Consider the following 20,838-nt stretch of genomic DNA (forward strand, 5'->3'; position numbering starts at 1 on the left):
ATGAATGAAATGCGATTTATTTTACATTTCAAAATGTGAAATACATGTTAACAAAATTGATTACACTGCTTATTCATACCAAACTGCCTGGAATCCTTGGTGGATAGCTAAGTATTCTGGTAGTCTAGGAATTACACTGAGAAATACCTATGGCTGGCATGTAGCAGGAACCTGAAGAGTAGCTATTATTATTATCTTCATTCTCACCTGTTATACCTGCCTCATAGCTTACATGGAGAATGCAAGAGCCCTTCTCTGTCCTCCATGTCAAGTTGCCTACACAGCATGTCTAGCTCACTCTGGCTAGGTGCTCCCAGGGCTCTATCTTCCTGATTACTTCCTGAATTGTAAGCCCAGTGGCCCTATCTTGCTCACAGCTGTGGTACTGGTGCTTTACATAGTGTCTAGTACATAGGAAAAGATCAATAAATATTTATGAAATGAATATACAAATCAAGATGAAAGAAATTATTATCTTCTGTGATCTGGGATTAACTATGGAGAAAAAACATTGGATAAAGAATCCTTTTTAAAATATTTATGTACCCAACATAGAAGTACCTAAATATAGAAAACAAATATTAACAGACCTAAAAGGGAGAAAGAGGCAGCAATACAATAATAGTAGGGGACTTTAATACCCCAATTTCATCAATGGATATATCATCCAGACAGAAAGTCAATAAGGAAATACTGGAATAAAATGACAGGTTAGATAAGATGGACTTAAGAAACATATACAGAACATTTTATACCAAAGAGATCAGAATACACATTCGTCTCAAGCACACATGGAATACTGTGCAGGATAAATCATATGTTAGGGCACACAAAAAATCTTAATAAAAACTGAAATCATATCAAGCATGTTTTCCAATTGAAATGGTATGAAACTAGAAATCAATTACAAGAAGAAAACTGGAATATTCACAAATATGTGGAGCTTAAACAACATGCTGAACAACCAGTGGGTCAATGAAGAAATCAAAGAAAAAATAAAAAAATACCTTGAGACAAATGTAGATGGAAATACAACCTATCAAAACTTATGGGACACTGCAAATGCAGTTATAAGAGATAAGCTCATGGTGATAAATGCCTATATCAAGAAACAAGAAAAATCTCAAATAAACAATCTAACTTTACTCTCAAGGAACTAGAAAAAGAAGGACAAAGTCCAAAGTTAGCAGAGGGGAAAAAATGGTAAGGATCAGAGGAGAAAGAAATGGAGACTAAAAGACAATAGAAAAGATCAGTGTAACTATATTTATCATTGTGAGCACTGAATAATGTATAGAATTATTGAATTAATGTTGTATACCTGAAACCATTTTATATCAATTAAATTTCAATAATAAATAAAATATACCATTTTATGTCAATTAAATTTCAATAATAAATAAGAGTTCAGTGAAACTAAGAGCTGAATTTTTGAAAAGATAAACAAAACTGACAAGCCTTTAGACAGACTCACCAAGAAAAACAGAGGGCTCAAATAAATAAGATCAGAAATGAAAGAGGAGATGTTACAATTGATAGCACAATATTACAAAAAGGATCATAAGAGACTACTACGAACAATTATATTCCAGTATACAAATAAATTAGATCATTTAGAAGAAATGGATAAATTCCTTGCAGGGTGCCTGGGTGGTTCCATCAGGTAAGTGTCGTCCAACTCTTGGTTTCAGCTCAGGTCATGATCTCACAGTTTGCAGGATTGAGCCCTGCACTGGGCTCTGTGCTGATAGCACAGAGCCTGCTTGGGATTCTCTCTCCCTTTCTTTCTGTCCCTCCCCCTCCTCTCTTTCTCTCTCTCTCTCAAAATAAATAAACTAAAAAAAAATATTCCTTTCAACATACAACCTACCAACACTGAATCAGGAAGAAATAGAAAAATCTGGAAAGAAGTAATCCCTGCACCTATGACACTGAGGATTCTAAATACATTGTTGAATGGATGAACAAAGAAACGAATGAAATAATAAACAGACCAGGAACTAAGTATCATAAACTCTTTATAATCAGAGTTTTCTGGATTACTACTGGCTAAAGAAAATAGGGCATATGAAAATAATTGAATCTATTTACATGTTAGAAAGTATCTATTGTTTGGAACCAGGCTGTAAGTAAAAACAGATTTTAGATGTGGCTACTATCATGTAGTGATATTTACTCTCCTCCTCACCCCTTCATTGTCAATAAGCCTACATTGCAGCAAAGTACCTCTCTGTCCCCAGGACTGAGCCCGGAGCTATATACTTGATAGATGCTCAGTAAACACTTAAAAAACCAAACTAAATCATTACTGAAAGTGTCTGTGAATAAAACTATAGGCCGTTCTACCAAAACAAGAGGCTTATATAATGTATGCTTCTTGATTATATACAATGGAATATTCCTCAGCCATCAAAAAGAACAAAATCTTGCCATTTGTGACAACGTGGGTGGAGCTAGAGTATCTTCTGGTATCTAAGCAAAATAAGTCAGTCAGAGAAAGACAATATCATATGATTTCACTCATATATGGAATTTAAGAAAGAAAACAGATGAATATAGGAGAAGGGAAGAAAAAATAAAATATAAACAGAGAGGGAGGCAAACCATAAAAGACTCTTAAATATAGAGAACAGACTGAGGGTTGCTGGAAGGGAGGTCAGTGGGGGGATGGGCTAAATGGGTAATGGGCATTAGGAGGTCACTTGTTGTGGTGAGTACTGGGTGTTGTATGTAAGTGATGAATCACTAAATTCTACTCTTGAAACCAATACTACACTATATATTAATAACTAACTTAAATTTAAATAAAATCTTGGAAGAAAAAGAAAAGAAAATAGAACAATTAGTGATACAAAGGTTAGTGCATTCTGGGCCATTAAAGAATAATTCAGAGAATGAATATGTTTGGGCTTGGTTTTATTTAATACAAACTTTGTATAGTATAGGCATCTCTGGTTGCACGAATACAATGGAATCAGGGAAGTAATGGATACAACTGAACCAAAGTTAAGTTTACATAAATTCAGGCCTAGGAAGCTGTGCCCCAACCCTGTCTATGAATTTGATTACAATTGCAAGCTTAAGATAAAGCCTTACTTGAAATTTTTTGAAGAGTAAAAGCAAATTCGCCATTATAAGGGACAGTGTTTCTTGTCACGTACACAGCAGATACCAAATCATTTATGATCTATGCATAGTCCAAAACAAGTCGTTGAACCTAGAAAAGCTTGTCTTAGGAACTCTACTTATGAACTGAATAATAACTTCCATGAAGACACTAAAAACAAAGAGAAATCCTTACCTCTTACAGTTAAATTTCAATAAAAATTTCAATTATATGGAGCCTTGGATTTTTCCTGTAACCCTGATATTAAAATTTGTGCTCAGTATTAAAGGAATTAAAGTCAATTTCTTTACCAATGAATTATGAGGAACACAAATTAAGACGAAAGAATGAACTGGGAATATGCATGCAAATATAGTGCATTCATATTATTATACAGCATAATCTGTAAATCTAGTACTAATGAGACTCAAGATTTAAATGGCTGAAGAATGTGTTTAGTGAATTATTGTCAATCAATGCCTCTATTCCAGGATAAATGTAATCATGAACGGCAACACACCTATTATTACAAATTCCTAAGTAAGTACAGTACTTCATTATTTCAAAATGTCACTGTCAATTTATAAAGTAACAGATAAACATCTTTCTACCATATATCTGATTACCTTTTCTTTAGAGTAAATGAAACATTGGCTATTAAGGAAAATTACAAACATCATTTTTCCAGCAATGAAAGAAACCTAATGTGTATTAAAACTCTAAACTAGTTACAGCACTCCAAATTTTTGTATTTGTTAATTAGTGCTAACTTGTTAATCAGATTTTATACCACTATAATCAAGAATTCTTTTTTTCAACTAACATTCTTTCTTTTCTTTTTAATGTTTAGTTTTGAGAGAGAGAGAGAGAGAGAGAGAGCGAGCAAGCAGGGGAGGGACACAGAGAGAGGGAGAGAGAGTCAGAAGCAGGCTCCAGGCTCCAAGTTGTCAGCACAGAGCCCGATGTGGGGCTTGAACTCATGAACTGTGAGATCATGACCTGAGCTGAAGTTGAATACTTAATAAACTGAGCCACCCAGGTGCCCCATCAACTAACATTATTTCATGTGAATTCTGCCAAGTATTCATTTAGTCAATCATTTAGCAAACATTTGTTGAGTGCTTACTTCATCCTAGGTATACCGTTAGGGGATACAGTTATAAATGTGAATATGACCCAACTCTTGTTCTTAAACTCAGTCTAATAGAAGAAAGAGACAAGCAAATAAAGTAAAAAATATGTCTACATGTTTTCCATTTGTAATAGCTAATGGGTATTGTATTGAAAGTACTCCCTATAGCTGGAAACTTTTCATCATTACTCAGAAATCAAACTTTCTCTATTTGTCTATGAAAAAAATTTTTTCAATTAAAAATATTAGGAGGGATAATTTAATAAGTACCTGTGAAATAAGCATCTCAAACGAACAAATGCTAGCATGTGTTTCATAATTTTTAGGCTGTTTTCCAAACCCAGAAATTTTTTGACTGATATAGCAATAATGATTACTTGAGATTATTATAGGTCCTACTAGCCATGTGATCTTGGGCAAATGAACTTAACCCTTTCGATCTTCAGCATTCTCATCTGAGAAGTGAAGATAGTAGTACCAATCTGTATTAGATTATCTCTCATTTGGTCCTCAGTATCCACACTTCACCTAGCTTTTTGCCCAGGGTGGTTCTCTTGATTTTCAGCTTCTGGTTGGGTTAGGTCAGTAGGAGGTACTAGTAGGAGATCAGAGCTTGGAAGGAAAGTAAAGCTATTTCCGGGTTTCCTCTCTACCAGGACACCAATGGCTATATCCCTCTACTAGATACAGTCCTCTCGATATACCACCTTCTCCAACGCATTTAGGCCTAGGGGTGGTTAACGGCTCCTCTTTGCCCTAGAGTTTGTACTAACTATTGCTGATTTCCATAAACCCTGACCTTACCTTTATAAACAGTTCTTTTATTAAACTGTTCTCAAATAACCAAGTTTGAAAGTGCCATGTGTTTTCTGCCAGAACTCTGTGGCAGAGTTTCTGTGACTCATATACAACCTCATGGGGTTGTTTTGAGATCACTTCTTAGCTCAGTGCTTAGCACATTATAAATATTCAGTAAATGTTGACTACTACTGTCATTATCAATATTGCTGTTATTATTATTTTATTTGAGGTTCCATGCTCATGCCATCTATACCAACTGAATATACTAAAGAGACTGAGAAATTCAGAATTCTGGATATCTTTTACTAAGCCTCCCAGTGTTTCAAAAATATGTTCAAATGTAAAATCTGTTCACTCCTAATCAATCTCAATATTTAAAAAGAGTAGGAGGATCTTGAAAGTGAGTGAAAAAACCACATAGTACACAGGATTTCCTGGACTCTCGTTTCTTTTGTAAATATGCTTCGGAATTCATTTCTTGCAAATTGACCTCCTGTCACCACTCCAAATCTAGCAAAGTATAAATGTCCATAAAATTAAACAAATTGTTGGGTCTTGGGGTCATGAAAAGAAAGGACTGAAAGGTAAACTCAATGGTATAAAAGTCCTTGGTTCATCTGGAAATGCATCTTCATTATCCTTATTTATCAATCATGACATAGGCAAGCATCTCCATTTGACAAATTATCCCATCAAAATCCTATTAAAAGTCTACTTAACCTTTCATCTTACCTCATCCTTTATATCTTCCTGTTGTTGGGCTGTGAAGATCTCCATTGCAGCCATGAGTCTCATCATTAGCTCATCCACTGTTGTGTTACCTAGCAACACACGGAGATTGCCAAATTTCACATTATTAAAGTTATAATAAAATGGAAAGCCATTCTAGAATTAATCAGTAAGGAGTAACTAAAGTCTAATAAAAATTGCAGACTACTATGCTAATATCTAGTTAAAACACTTTCACATTTTCATTGAAAAGTTTCATATGTTCAATGTGAAAGAGTAAAGCAGCATACAGGCAGTTGAAATTTCAAATACAGTAGATGTGAGGGAACCATCTCTCAATGAGAAAGATTTTTCAGCACTATGAAGAATGGTTAAGTTATGAGGATCAGAAGTTCTTTCAAGTTAGAAAAATGCAGGTACTTAAAGATACTAGCAACAACTACCAATTGTTTATATGCCAATAATTAGGCTAAATACTATATATATATATATCAGTTGGGCAAAAATATAAATATATATATAGTATTTAGATTATATATTTATTTACAGTAGAGTATATGTTATATATTTATTATTATAATATATTTTATATTATATATTTATATATAAATAATATATTTATATTTTATATATTATTATAATAATGTATTTATGTATTATATATAGTATAGTACATATTATATATTATTATATACAAATATATTATAGATATATTATTTATATACATTATATAGTATAGTATATAGTATATATTTATTTATAGCTATATAATTTGGATTTACATTATATATATAATCTCATTTAACCTGTACAACAATGCTTTGAAAGTATCATTATGATTTTGACTTTGAGAGCTCAAGTAACCTGTGCAATCAAGATCAAGCTGATTAAGTGGTGGGGCCAGGGTTTGAAATCAAATGAGTCTGACTCAAAAAGCCTGTTCTCTTTGCCATCTCAGTACACTATTTATTTAGAATTATCTCTTATCACTAAAAACTCTGGTGACGCAAACAGCAATTCATTTTCTGGAAAAAAAAAAAAAGAAGAGTTCTTTTTTTGCCCAACTGATATTTTTCCCTTTCAGCTGCTTTTAAATGACCATACTATAAACTTTATGAGAGTACTTATTTATTTTATTTTATTTTAATCTTTTAAAGTTTTAATTTTAATTCCAGTTAGTTAATATACAGTGTTATATTAGTTTTATAAGAGATATTTAAATATTTGATTTCCTTTTGGGGTGCTTGGGTTGCTCAGTCAGTTGAGCGTCAGACTTTGGCTCAGGTCAGGATCTCACGGTTCATGGGTTTGAGCCCCATGTCAGGCTTTGTGCTGATAGCACACAGCCTGCTTCAGGTTCTCTGTCTCCCTCTCTGCCCCAACTCTGCTTGCGCACTCTCTCTCTCAAAAATAAATAGTAAAAAAATAAAAAAACAAAACAAATAAATGCTTGATTTTCCTTAATGCTATTTTATTCTCTGCCCAATGCCATGACAAAAGTATAGCACATAAAGCACATATACACCATTTCTTGAATGCATTGTCCTGTTACTTGCTTTGGATACATCTACAAGAGAGAAATCCATAAGGATACATAAAGATTTGGCAATTCTTCTTTTCTTTCAAAACTACATGCAAAAGTGCCCATCTTTCTCTGGGGCCTGAGAGGAGGTCTTCTTGTCCCATTGATGAAACGGGACAACAAATAGCAAGCATCCTTGCTGGTGTTATTCTAGAGTAGGGCTGGACTAACATGACCTTTCAATGGTCCTTTTCTCTATTTTCCTTATGACCACTGGCAGCAGGTTAGGGAGCATCTGTGGTCCTTAGTAAAAGAAACAATCTAAATAAATCAGTCACATCAGCACTAGTCTCTGAACAAATGAGCTAGAGAACAAATATTATCTTGGTGTGATACCATGGTAGTGAGAAAGCAGAGTTGGTTTTATAGCCACAGTTCTAACCTAACTCCACAACTTAAAAACTATATGTTCTAGTGCCTAGAAACTGTCTAGCACATGACAAGAGCTTAATTAACTATTCACTTAGTAAGCGAATAACTAAGTGAATGAGTGACTGACTATAGCTCTCTAAGGATCAATTTCCTTATCACAGAATACACAATCACTGGTAGTTATTAATTGGTATGACAAATGGAAAGAGTTTTGGAGAAACTTCAATTTTGATACTGGGCAAATCTTTGAGTTTCCCTTTCTTATTTGCAAACTGTAGTGACTAAGACTCAATGCATGGGATATGAATTCTTATGTTGTTTGTTTATTTATTTTGAATGAGAGAGGGAGAGAGAATACCCCAAGCAGGTTCCGTGATGTCAGTGCAAAGCGTGATGCAGGCTCAATCCCACAAACTGTGTGTGACCTGAGTTGAAATCAAGAATCAGACGCTTAACTGACTAAGCCACCCAGGTGCCTAGGAACAGGACTTCTTTATGGAGGGTACTGGCCATTCATTTTCAGGCTTAAGCCTGCTTATCAACTATGCTTCAAACCTAACTGTAAGGATTCACTGCCAAACTGGACAAGACAGAGAAAAGGGACCAATTAATGCAGTTCTGGACAAGTTTTTTCTTTATAGCCTATTGCGGTAGTTTTAAAACTTTTGTTTTCAGAACTCATTTACACCCTTAACAACTTTTGAGATCCCCAAATAATTTTTATGTGGGTTATTGTTATCAACATTTATTGTGTTAGAAATTAAAGTTGAAATACTTAAAGCATATTTATCAATTCGTTTAAAAGTAACAATAATAAACCCATTACATGTTAATATAAATACCACATTTTTATGAAAAATGGCTCTATGTTCCAAATGATAAAGTTTAGCAAGAAGAATGGTATTGTTTTAACATTTTGCAAATGTTGTTAATGTCCGGCTTAATAGACCATAACTGGATTCTCATATTTACTTGTATATTAAACCAGTTACAATATGTTGTTTTATGTCTTAGTTAAAATTTATGAAGCAAATCTGGTCTCACATAGATATGTAGGTGAAAAAGAGAGGAGTATTTTAATAGATAATTGTAAATATTCTTTGATACACCTAAACTGACAAGTAGAAGTTTCTCCAAGTATGTGAAGAACTTGAAACCATTGATGAACTGTTTGTATTTTGTAATATTAAGATCCACTGACCTATCTTGGTCTTTGAATGGATCTTTTACCTATGCATGATTTTATAATATCATGCATTGGTCATGTTGAAAATATTGGTTCACTGAGTTATGCATTTCTCCTCAATATTGACATACCTAATTATATGATATCAAAAAATCACATTTGTTAATCTTACAACTGATGTCATCAGAAAATTATTTAAGCTGTCAATTTTATGGTGGATGACAATGTTTGCTTAAAAGCTCAAGTTTTATCAGTGGCAACAAGTACTATCAGTAATACCTAGGCTATTTAAGTATAGTTTGTCTCTCAGTATTTTCAAGTAAAAATGATGTTCTGTAAGAAAAAAATGACTCGTTCAGCTCAAGCAACCATACAAGTGCTTTTCTTTGAGACTACCTTTGTACTCTGAAATGCAGCAGAAATGTGTTATCCATACCTCTCGTGTGTCACACAAACTATAAAAAGGGTGGAATTTAATAAAATAATTTTAAAATTGCACATAATAGAGGCAAAGAATATGCTACTGGTATAGTTTTGGTCATGACCTTGATTTGTGTGAAGGTGCCAGTAGTTTTACACAAATTTGATTTTGTGCCACCAATGCAAATGTCAGCAGAGTAATAATAAAAAAAAAAAGAGGCAAAAAAGAAAAGTCTTATCACTATCATGAATACAATTTGATGTCACGGATCCAATGAAAGGGTCCAGAGGACCTCCAGGATCCATGGAATACATTTTAAGAACCACTGACTATTATAATACTGCCTTTGACAGGGAAAACAGGAATGAAATATTATCTTCATTATCCATTTACCCTATGTAATTCATTCCCCTAGAAGATCTTCTTTAGCATTGTTTATGAAACTCAATGCTTTAGTTATAGAGCAAACATAAAATACCAGAGGTTTTATTTTGAATTTTAAAGGCACTAGAATTTACACCATGCCCCGACATCATATTATCCACTATAGAACTTTTAACTGAAATACAGGTAGAAATAAAGTATCTCAGGGCCACCTGGGTGGCTCTGTCAGTTAAGTGACCGACTCTTGGTTTCAGCTCAGGTCATAACCTCATGGTTAGTGAGTTCGAGCCCTACATTGGACTCTGCACTGAGTCCAGAGAATTTAGCAGTTCTGAACAATTAACATGATTATGCTATGTCCCAAGGGTTGTGCAATTTTATTAAGAAATTTCTGTTGGTGGGGCGCCTGGGTGGCTCAGTTGGTTCAGTGTCTGACTTCAGCTCAGGTCACGATCTCACAGTTCATGAGTTTGAGCCCCACATCGGGCTCTGTGCTGACAGCTCGGAGCGTGGAGCCTGCTTCAGATTCTGTGTCTCCCTCTCTCTCTCCCCCTCCCCTGCTTGCACTCTGTCTCTCTCAAAAATAAATAAACATTAAAAAAATGTTTTTAAATAAAAAAAAAAGAAATTTCTGTTGGAATTTAATGCAGCGTATTTCATTCTTCATAGAACCTGTACTTTTTGAAGACGTTCTTTTTTAGGATATTCTATGTTTTAAAATACAAAGATGTTCACCAATATAGAGAATTACTTTCAACTTTGATGGTAAATATTATAAGGTTATCTCATACACAAGAAGACACTCTACTCCCTTTGTGACAGGTACTTTACCTTGTATCACATTTAACACTTCATTAGATGAACGCTTTCCCATAATAATCAGAAAAAGTGGAAACTGATCTGTTTTTTGAGTCCGAATGGTTTGTGCCACAACACTGCCAAAATGTCTATTGCACATTGTCAGAAATCTAAAATGAGACAAAAGTCAAAGTCAATTTCATTTCGGAGTTTAATAAACTTACTAGTTCCCCAACAAAAACCTCACTGTTTTACTAATTATGTTACAAATAGCCTGTCTGTTATCAGTACATACAGTCCTGCTATACTGAGTTTTCAACAATATCTTAAATGATACAGAAATAATTATCATACAGGAAAGCAGGCAGCAAGCCCTAAATGCTGGCTGGAGGCTGAGAGAATAGGATTCTTAGTCTTAAACATTGCAAGCTATACTGCCCTAAACAATGAGAAAAACAAACAAAATGAATTTTAAGAGGAAAGAATTTCTTAAATAGGACAAATACCGTGTGGTACAAAGTTAAATTGACTGGCAGCATCCTAGACTAAACAGGATTTAGCAACATTTTCACAAGTCTTTAGAATCAAGAATTGTACTTTAGAATTGTGTTTTTTCCAGTAGTAGTGGGCCTTCTAGTTTCATACTTACCATGAGACAAAAATAATAATTCTAAGCTTTTGACCAAAAAAGCTCAGAGATATTAGCATACTGAAGTCTAGCATTAGTATTCTTAACACGATCTGGAATAAATGAAAAAACTGATAAAGCTTTTCTCTTCTATTAGAGGACTGTTTGAAATTAGCATTTCTTTCAAGAGAAAAGGGTAGCTTATGATATGTTTTCAGATCTGATGGTAAAAAGTAAATGTCATAATAATAATGAATTATGAAAGACCAAATGCAAATATAGAATGCTTTAATAAGATCCAATTTAATAAAGTCTGTAAAAATAATGGACTTTTAATAACACAGGTCACAAAAGGCAAAACAGTGGAAATTCTGGGGACTAGCCACTGGTACTGGCTTATTAATTCTTAATTATGTTCATGAAAGGCAACTTAAATCGTGTGTTTTCTTATGCCTTATGATAATATTTTAGGTAACAACTCCTCTGAAATGTATGTTCTAGCTGATGAGCAAAATCCTGTTGTCACATGCATTAGAAGGTAAATCTATTTGAAAAGACAAACGGCATTAAAATGTCATGTGCTCAGATTCATTTGATATCCAAATTCAAAACAGAATCAAACCTCTTAATTTTTAAAGCCCATATATCTCTTGTCTATAGAAATTCATTCCAGAAATTTAGGCTGAATCCTCCACAAAACCTGTGCTGTGACTACAGGAAGTAGACCATGTTAAGGGCCACGAGAGCTGTCAGCAAGAGTGTCAAGGCAAGTTAGCACCACAGCAATAAGTTCACTGGGAGGCAGTTTCATATATATATTTAGAGCAGCAATAACCAGATCTCATGGCAATTTGAAATGACAAGGCCCTAAGAAATCAATTGTTGGCCATGAAATATCAGTGCTCCCATGAAAATTCAGATCTTCACATTCCAGAACTATTATACAATAAAAGGTGCTCAAGCAGCCTAAGCCTCCAGTACAAAATTTCACACTCATATAGTTTTAATTCATCAATGGAGACGTGTAGATCAAGACACTAGAACGTTAGGATGTCATTTTTCTTTCTGCTGTTACTAAAATATTTGAGGTCAATCTTGACCCTGATTTGATCATTGGCAACCTCTGAATTTAAAAATGTCAAAAAACATCTGGAATGTCATTCCCTACAAAAGGGAGAAAATAAGTCCTTGTTGCTTTCACACCAATGGATTAAGTGGATATCACAGTAGATGCCCATCATAGCACTAGCCTCACAAGTGATATTAAATACTACCTAAACAGGATACCCCCAAAAAAGGAAGGGAAGAAAGAAGCCAGGAAGGAAGGAAGGAGAAAAGAGAGAAAGCAGGCAGACACGCTGGTTAGCTTAGTGGTTTAAAGTATTCAATTTCAAGACAATTTGCCTGGAAATTGTGTACTTCCCAAATTGTCATTTTATGAAAACGAGCTAGAAGGGAAAATAATTATGAAAATAGAGGTAACTTCTTGAGTTTAAATTAATACACAACACACATTTCAAAACTTCACAAAGTGTATTCAAGAGAAATACAGCCTTCAAAGGCACATTAGCTGTTCAATTAACTATAAAAAACAACAAAGTGATCAGTTTTCTAGCAGGTATTGGCAAATCATTCTAATGTTTTGGAAGTCGTGGAGAAATACACAGGAATCCCGCAGCCAGTTGATGCTTTCTAGTGGCCTTAACTAACAATTTGTTCTAATCAAAGAGAGACTTTGTTAAATTTTTAATTAATCTAATTAATCTTCCTAAGATCTGAATCATGTTTACTTTGAGATTTTCAAATTACAATCAATGAGAGCATATAGGGCCAATGGACAGCCAAGTCCCAAATTACAAAATTCCTGCTTGTCAGTTCCTTCTATTACAATTTACACGAACTTCACCACACAGATATCACATCCTTCTCATGGCTAGGAGACTACACTTCTTCCTCTCAACATCTATTCACAACACAAAGTTACCATTCATAGCATACTACCAACAGCAAAAATCCATTTCAGAACATTAGCACAAAAACAGACAAGGGAAAAACAAATTGTTTCAAGAAAAAAAATGTGGTTTTCAGAATTGTGTGGCATTTTCTTCCCTTTTAAAGAGCTAAAAGTGTGCCAGTGCATCTAATGGCAGCACCAAACTTGTCAGCCTAACTGCATATGGTGTTCAAGAGAGTCAGGTGTCACAAAGGGATAAATGGTTTCCACAACAATTGGATTCCTACAATCTCAAACCGAGAAGGGGAAGCAATGGCAACTGTTCCCTGGCAAGGAGAAATGGCTTTGTTTTTTAATTATAAAAGCTTTAAATAAATGAAACAATTTACTCCTCATATATCTAATTAAGAGGAATCAACCCCCCAAAACAAAAAGCTAAAGTGACAAATTTAAAAGACAAAGAATGAAGGTGGGAGGAAGGGAGGTAAGGAGGAAGGGGAAGAAGAAGGAAAGGTTGAGAAAATGAATGAAGAGAACACAGTTAATCACAAATCAAGTATAATAAAGCAATTCATTGATGGGGGCTGGGTGATGGTAGTGGTGGGGGAAGTGAGTGAGAAGTCTCAAACTTTGGCCTTGCTGATGAAACAAAATATAATTAGTAGCTCATATTCACCAGTTCTTGCTCTTAGAAATCTAAAATTAGATACAATCTTATCTTTTAAACTAAAGTTTGGGAAGAAAAAAAGCAGAACATCTAATGGCTAGCATATATTAATCATTAGTAAAATTTTCAGTCTCTTAAGCATAGTACTTTTCTATCTTGCTAATGGAAACCAGGATTACTAATAAATCAGATATGGGAAAAAGTAATCTCATTTTAATTCAAAACAGGATATAGTTTAGTTTCTCTCAATCAAATTCATAATTAAATGAGTCACTGACTTTTACTAAGTTGTACTCCAGCATAAGATACATAATAGAAGAAACACAGCAATTTAGGAATGGTGAGATTCCACAAACATTTACTATCTACTGTATACCAGATAATACAAAAGGATGCACATCTGATAAAAAATGGAGGCTAAAAACTGCTAATGACTCTGTGAGGCTTCCTGATTATTACATTTCAATATGTAATATTGAGGTTCCCGAGGAACCTCAGATGTAAAATGGGAGTAATACTTACATTTAAAACATTTATATTCTTGAAAGATACAAAAAGCATCAGAATTACGTTCAAAATATGGTATCCCTTCAAATTGGTAGCTATTTTATTACTAATTGCATAATGATATTTAACATTTTTATCATAACTATACTTTCAGGATTAAAATAAAAGCTTTTGGGGTGCCTGGGTGGCTCAGTTGGCTAAGCATCTGACTTTAGTTCAGGTCATGATCTCATGGTTTGTGAGTTTGAGCCCTGTGTTGGGCTCTGTGCTGACAGCTTGGAGCCTGGAGCCTGCTTCAGATTTGGTGTCATCCTCTCTTTCTCTTTCCTTCCCCCGCTTGTGCTCTGTCTCTGTCTGTCTCTCTCTGTCGCTCAAAATAAGTAAACATTTAAAAATTTAAAAAAGAATCAAAAAACAAAAAAGAATCAAATGATAGCTTATACCTAGGGGCTAACAGTGAAAGATTTAAAAAAAAATATTTTTTTTAACGTCTATTTATTTTTGAGACAGAGAGAGACAGAGCATGAATGGGGGAGGGTCAGAGAGAGAGGGAGACACAGAATCGGAAACAGGCTCCAGGCTCCGAGCTGTCAGCACAGAACCCAACGCGGGGCTTGAACTCACGGACCACGAGATCATGACCTGAGCTGAAGTCAGACGTTCAACTGACTGAGCCACCCAGGCGCCCCAGAAAGATTTTTTGCATAGTAAGAATTGTTGACTAAAACCCAAAATAGTCACTGGTTTTATTTTCATTTAGAGAATGAAAGGGGAAGTATTAATATTTGGAAAATAAGAAAAGACATGATGCTACAGCTGTGTAATACTACAAAACCTTACACATTTAAAAGTGGATATGATAGGCACAACACAATTATGTAGCTAAATGCAATCAGAGTCTGTTTTCCCAAACTTACTCATCTCTAATAAAAAAAAAATGAAGTAAAACAAAAAGGAATCAGAACTAAAATCACTATTAAAAAATGTATTTACTGGGGCGCCTGGGTGGCTCAGTCAGTTAAGCATCCGATTTTGGCTCAGGTCGTATCTCACGGTTCGTGAGTTCGAGCCCCGTGTCAGGCTCTGTGCTGACAGCTCAGGGCCTGGAGCCTGCTTCTGATTCTGTGTCTCCCATCCCTCAGCTCCTCCCGTGCTCACACTGTCTGTCTCTCAAAATAAAGATTAAAAAAAACTTTTTTAAATGTCTTTATGTTTAGCAGTGTTAACTGATTTAAAAGCAAGAATCAGTATTAAAATTTCTGGCTGCTTACCCTTGAGCCATTAAATATTAATTGTCTTTCTGATAAAGTGTGAACCATTTCTTCAAAATAAGAGGTTACTAAGCAGAAGATATTCATGTTCAACAGTGCTATGGGACTTCTCCAATATTACCAAATAGTTTAAGGCAGAATCTATGTATACATTTCCTTAGCTATAGCTGCTAATTTTATACTACTTCTTAAGTTACTTTGGTTTAAGGTTCTTCCCTTTATTTATTAAAAACATTTTAATGCTTATTTATTTTTGAGAGAGAGAGAGAGGCAGAGAAAGACAGGAACAGAGGACCTGAAGCAGGCTCCATGCTGATAGCAGAGAGCCCAATGTGGGGCTCAAACTCACAAACCATGAGATCATGACCTGAGCTGAAATCATGAGTTGGACACTTAACAAACTGAGTCACCCAGGCACTCCAAAGTCTCTTCCCTTTAAAACAGACCAAACAAGCTGTTTTTGCTAGAGTAATAGTCCTCATTACTCACACATGTGCATACATGTGGGTTTGTTAAACCACATTTATGTATATCAGTAGAAAAACCAGAACATAAAAGAAAGAACCCTTGAGATCATCTACCTATCTAGCCATTCTTTCTTCTGCTTTTCCCTTTAATAAGAAAATTATAGCCAAGGTCCTTTAATGTGTGAAGTGAGACTTATCAAGTTACTAGCACTGCCAAGCATACCAAAATCAGGCCAAAGAGTTTTGTTTCCTACTGCAACACCATTTCCACGTCTGCATGCCTATCCCATTGTTTAGCTCAGTTCTGGAGTTTGTATTGGGAATGATCTTCAGCACCTCTGGTAACACTCTTTGTCCTTTGAGGGTAGTTTTGATTTTTGGAAATAGTCTTAAGTATGATTCAAACTGAGGAAAAGGTATGTGACTAAGCTGGGGGACACTGATTATACAGGCCGTGATCTTTAAGCTTTAATGGCTTAGGAATCATCTAGGGAGTTTGTTTATCTTGGAGAGAGAGTGAGAGGGAGTGAGAGAATCTTAAGCCCTGACATGGGGCTTGATCCCACAACCTTGGGATCATGACCTGGGCCGAAATCGAGCCAGATGCTCAACTGACTGAGCCCCATTTTATTTTATTTTATTTTATTTTTCAATATATGAAATTTATTGTCAAATTGGTTTCCATACAACACCCAGTGCTCATCCCAAAAGGTGCCCTCCTCAATACCCATCACCCACCCTCCCACCCCCCATCAACCCTCAGTTTGTTCTCAGTTTTTAACAGTCTCTTATGCTTTGGCTCTCTCCCACTCTAACCTCTTTTTTTTTTTTTTTTTGAGCCCCATTTTAAAAGGCAGGTTCCTCAGCCCCATTCCCCAGAGATTCTGATTCAGTAGATCTGGGGAAAGGCCCAGGAAACTGCCTATTTTAATAAGCTGCCAACCCACACCAGGTGATTTTTACATTAGGGGTTAATGGACTACACTGAGAAACACGTTTTCAGGGCACAGGACTGCTTTCCTTGTAAAGCTTTAAGCTGTCTCTGAATGAAGTTCTTAAAGAAGTTGTCCCCAAAATGTTTTGGACAATGGCAGCTTCAGTGGACCATATGTCTAGTCTCCTGAGGTGATGACCATGTTGAAGATGTTAATTCTCACTTGTTTGTGTAGGTGAGCTGCAATGTCTCTATGAGACAACTAAAAATACTCCTAAAGCCTGTGAGCTACAGGTGATAGAGGAAAAACAAAGCAGGGAAAGGGAGCCTGCAATACAAAATAGTCTCACTGAAAAGTTGGTATTTGGTCAAAGACTCAAAAGAGGTGAAGGAGGAAGTGAAACACGTATCTCTGGGAAGAGAATTTCAGGCAGAAAGAACAGCAAATACCAACACCTCGATAGCATATTTTAAAGGTAAAAATAAGGTTAGTATAGCTGGAGCAGAGTGAAGCATAAAAAACAAAACTGATAGTTTTGACTATTTTTATATGGTAAAAAATAGCTTAACAAGGCCAAAAGATAAATGATGAACAGGGGAAAAAATTCTGAATTTCAAACCACAGAAAAAGGGCAAAGTTCCCTAATATACAGAACTCTTATAAAACAATAAGGAAAAGATCAACAAACAATATATAAAGACAGCTGCCATAAATGGAAATAGCAGTGGCTCATAAACATGTGAAAAGACACTCAAAATAACTCATAATGAGTTAACTTCTAATTAAAGCTACACTAAGAGGGGTGCCTGGCTGGCTCAGTGGGTAGAGCATGTGACTCTTGATCTAGGGATCATGAGTTTGAGCCCCATGTTGGTTGTGGAGATTACTTAAATAAATAAATAAACTTAAAAAAATAAAGCTACACTAAGAAACTATTTTTCATCTGTCAGCTTGATAAAGCAAGTATTGTACACTGTTAGACGGAGTGAAATTTGTGCCAACTCCCTTGTGGGCAATTTGCCAGTATCTATGAAAATTAAAAATGCACACATACTCTTTTTTTTCTTCCAAGTTTTAATTTAAATTCCAGTTAGTTAACATACAGTGTAATATTATTTTCAGGTGTAGGATTTAGTGAGTCATCACTTATATACAACACCCAGTGCTCATCACATGTGCTCTGCTTAATCCCCATCACCTATTTAACCCATCTCCCCCGCCCACCTCCCCTGCAGCAACCCTCAGTGTTCTCTATAGTTAAAAGTCTATTTTATGGTTTGCCTCTCTTTTCCCCTATGTTCATCTGTTAAAAAATACACACATACTCTTAACCTAGCACTCCTACATTTGGGAATTTAGTTTAGATATGTTTTTATGTAGGAAATCACTTATGTGTACTCTTACTGCAGAACTGTAATATTGGATGTCCATCAGTAGGATCTCATTAAATAAATTATAGTAACTTTGGAAATTAAAAGGGATATTTATCCATAAAGCAGAAAGAGTTCTTTACGAACTGATATGGAATATCTTTAGCATATAATGTTAGAGAGAATCCTGGGAAGATGATGGCATAGGAGGACGCTGGGCTCACCGCGCGTCCTGCTGATCACTTAGATTCCACCTACACCTGCCTAAATAGCCCAGAAAACCGCCAGAAGACTAGCACAATGGAGTCTCCGGAGCCAAGCGCAGACGAGAGGCCCACGGAAGAGGGTAGGAAGGGCGGTGAGGCGGTGCGCGCTACACAGACTGGCAGGAGGGAGCCGGGGCGGAGGGGTGGCCCGCCGGCCAAGCAGAGCCCCCAAGTCTGGCTTCCAAAAGCGGAGGGGCCGGACGGAGTGTGTTCCGACAGCAAGTGGGACTTGACATCTGGAAGGTTATAAGCTAACAGCTCTGCCCAGAGAACGGGAAGGCTGGAGGACAACAGGAGGGAGAGTTGTTGAGCCCTGGACGACAGAGCTCAGCTTGGCGGGGAACAAAGTTGCTCACCAGCGCCATCTCCCTCGCCCATCCCCAGCCAAAATCCCAAAGGGAACCAGTTCCTGCCAGGGAACTTGCTTGCACTGCGCAAACACCCAAAGCTGTGCTTCTGCGGATCCATCCCTCTGGCAGGTCTGACTCCCTCCTGGTGCCGCAGGGCCCCTCCCGAAGCGGATCTCCGAAGGAAAAGTGAGCTGAGCCTGCCCATCCTGCCCCTGTGCACCTTGCTGATCCACCCCAGCTAATACACCAGATCCCCAGCACCACAAGCCTGGCAGTGTGCAAGTAGCCCAGATGGGCCACGCCACCCCACAGTGAATCCCGCCCCTAGGAGAGGGGAACAGAAGGCACACACCAGTCTGACTGTGGACCCAGTGGTGGGCTGGGGGCAGACATCAGGTCTGACTGCGGCCCCGCCCACCAACGCAAGTTATTCCAGACAGCACAGGGGAAGTGCCCCGCAGTCCTGCACCACTCCAGGGACTATCCCCTCAGAAAAATGTCCAGGAAATAACAACAGCTAACGAACTGATCAAAAATGATTTAAACAATTTAACAGAAAGTAAATTTAGAATAATAGTCATAAAATTAATCGCTGGGCTTTAAAACAGTATAAAGGACAGCAGAGAATCTCTTGCTACAGAGATCAAGGGACTAAGGAACAGCCAGGAGGAGCTAAAAAATACTATCAACGAGCTGCAAAATAAAATGGAGACAACTACGGCTTGGATTGAAGAGGCAGAGGAGAGAATAGGTGAACTAGAAGATAAAATTATGGAAAAAGAAGAAGCTGAGAAAAAGATAAAAAAAATCCAGGAGTATGAGGGGAAAATTAGAGAACTAAGTGATGCACTAAAGAGAAATAATCTACGCATAATTGGTATTCCAGAGGAGGAAGAGAGAGGGAAAGGTGCTGAAGGTGTACTTGAAGAAATCATAGCTGAGAACTTCCCAGATCTGGGGAAGGAAAAAGGCATTGAAATCCAAGAGGCACAGAGAACTCCCTTCAGACGTAACTTGAATCGATCTTCTGCACGACATATCATAGTGAAACTGGCAAAATACAAGGATAAAGAGAAAATTCTGAAAGCAGCTAGGGATAAACGTGCTCTAACATATAAAGGGAGACCTATAAGACTCGTGACCGGTCTCTCTACTGAAACTTGGCAGGCCAGAAAGGAATGGCAGGAGATCTTCCATGTGATGAAAAGAAAAAATTTGCGGCCGAGAATCCTTTATCCAGCAAGTCTGTCATTTAGAATAGAAGGAGAGATAAAGGTCTTCCCAAACAAACAAAACCTGAAGGAATTTGTCACCACCAAACCAGCCCTACAAGAGATCCTAAGGGGGATCCTGTGAGATAAAGTACCAGAGACATCGCTACAAGCATGAAACCTACAGACATCACAATGACTCTAAACCCATATCTTTCTATAATAACACTGAATGTAAATGGACTAAATGCTCCAACCAAAAGACACAGGGTATCAGAATGGATAAAAAAAACAAGACCTGTCTATTTGCTGTCTACAAGAGACTCATTTTAGACCTGAGGACACCTTCAGATTGAGAGTGAGGGGATGGAGAACTATTTATCATGCCACTGGAAGTCAAAAGAAAGCTGGAGTAGCCACTTATATCAGACAAACTAGACTTTAAATTAAAGGCTGTAACAAGAGATGAAGAAGGGCATTATATAATCATTACAGGGTCTATCCATCAGGAAGAGCTAACAATTATAAATGTCTATGCACCGAATACGGGAGTCCCCAAATATATAAAACAATTACTCACAAACATAAGCAACCTTATTGATAAGAATGTGGTAATTGCAGGGGACTTTAAAACCCCACTTACAGAAATGGATAGATCATCTAGACACACGGTCAATAAAGAAACAAGGGCCCTGAATGAG

The 20,838-nt window shown here is 36.5% G+C and overlaps 1 protein-coding gene across 3 annotated transcripts in view; it reads right to left on the reverse strand.

Annotated features, from left to right (window-relative positions):
- FAF1 (Fas associated factor 1) overlaps positions 1-20,838 on the reverse strand; it is a 508,536-nt gene that overhangs the window by 97,379 nt on the left and 390,319 nt on the right. For all 3 annotated transcript variants that reach the window (XM_027059229.2, XM_015070778.3, XM_015070768.3), the window contains 2 exons: positions 10,545-10,681; positions 5,772-5,860 (listed from right to left, as the gene is read on the reverse strand). In XM_027059229.2, the coding sequence (XP_026915030.1) occupies positions 5,772-5,860; positions 10,545-10,681 (226 nt within the window). The remainder of the gene's footprint in view (positions 1-5,771; positions 5,861-10,544; positions 10,682-20,838) is intronic.

This window comes from Acinonyx jubatus, chromosome C1, assembly GCF_027475565.1.
Source record: "Acinonyx jubatus isolate Ajub_Pintada_27869175 chromosome C1, VMU_Ajub_asm_v1.0, whole genome shotgun sequence".
Lineage (NCBI taxonomy): Eukaryota > Metazoa > Chordata > Mammalia > Carnivora > Felidae > Acinonyx > Acinonyx jubatus.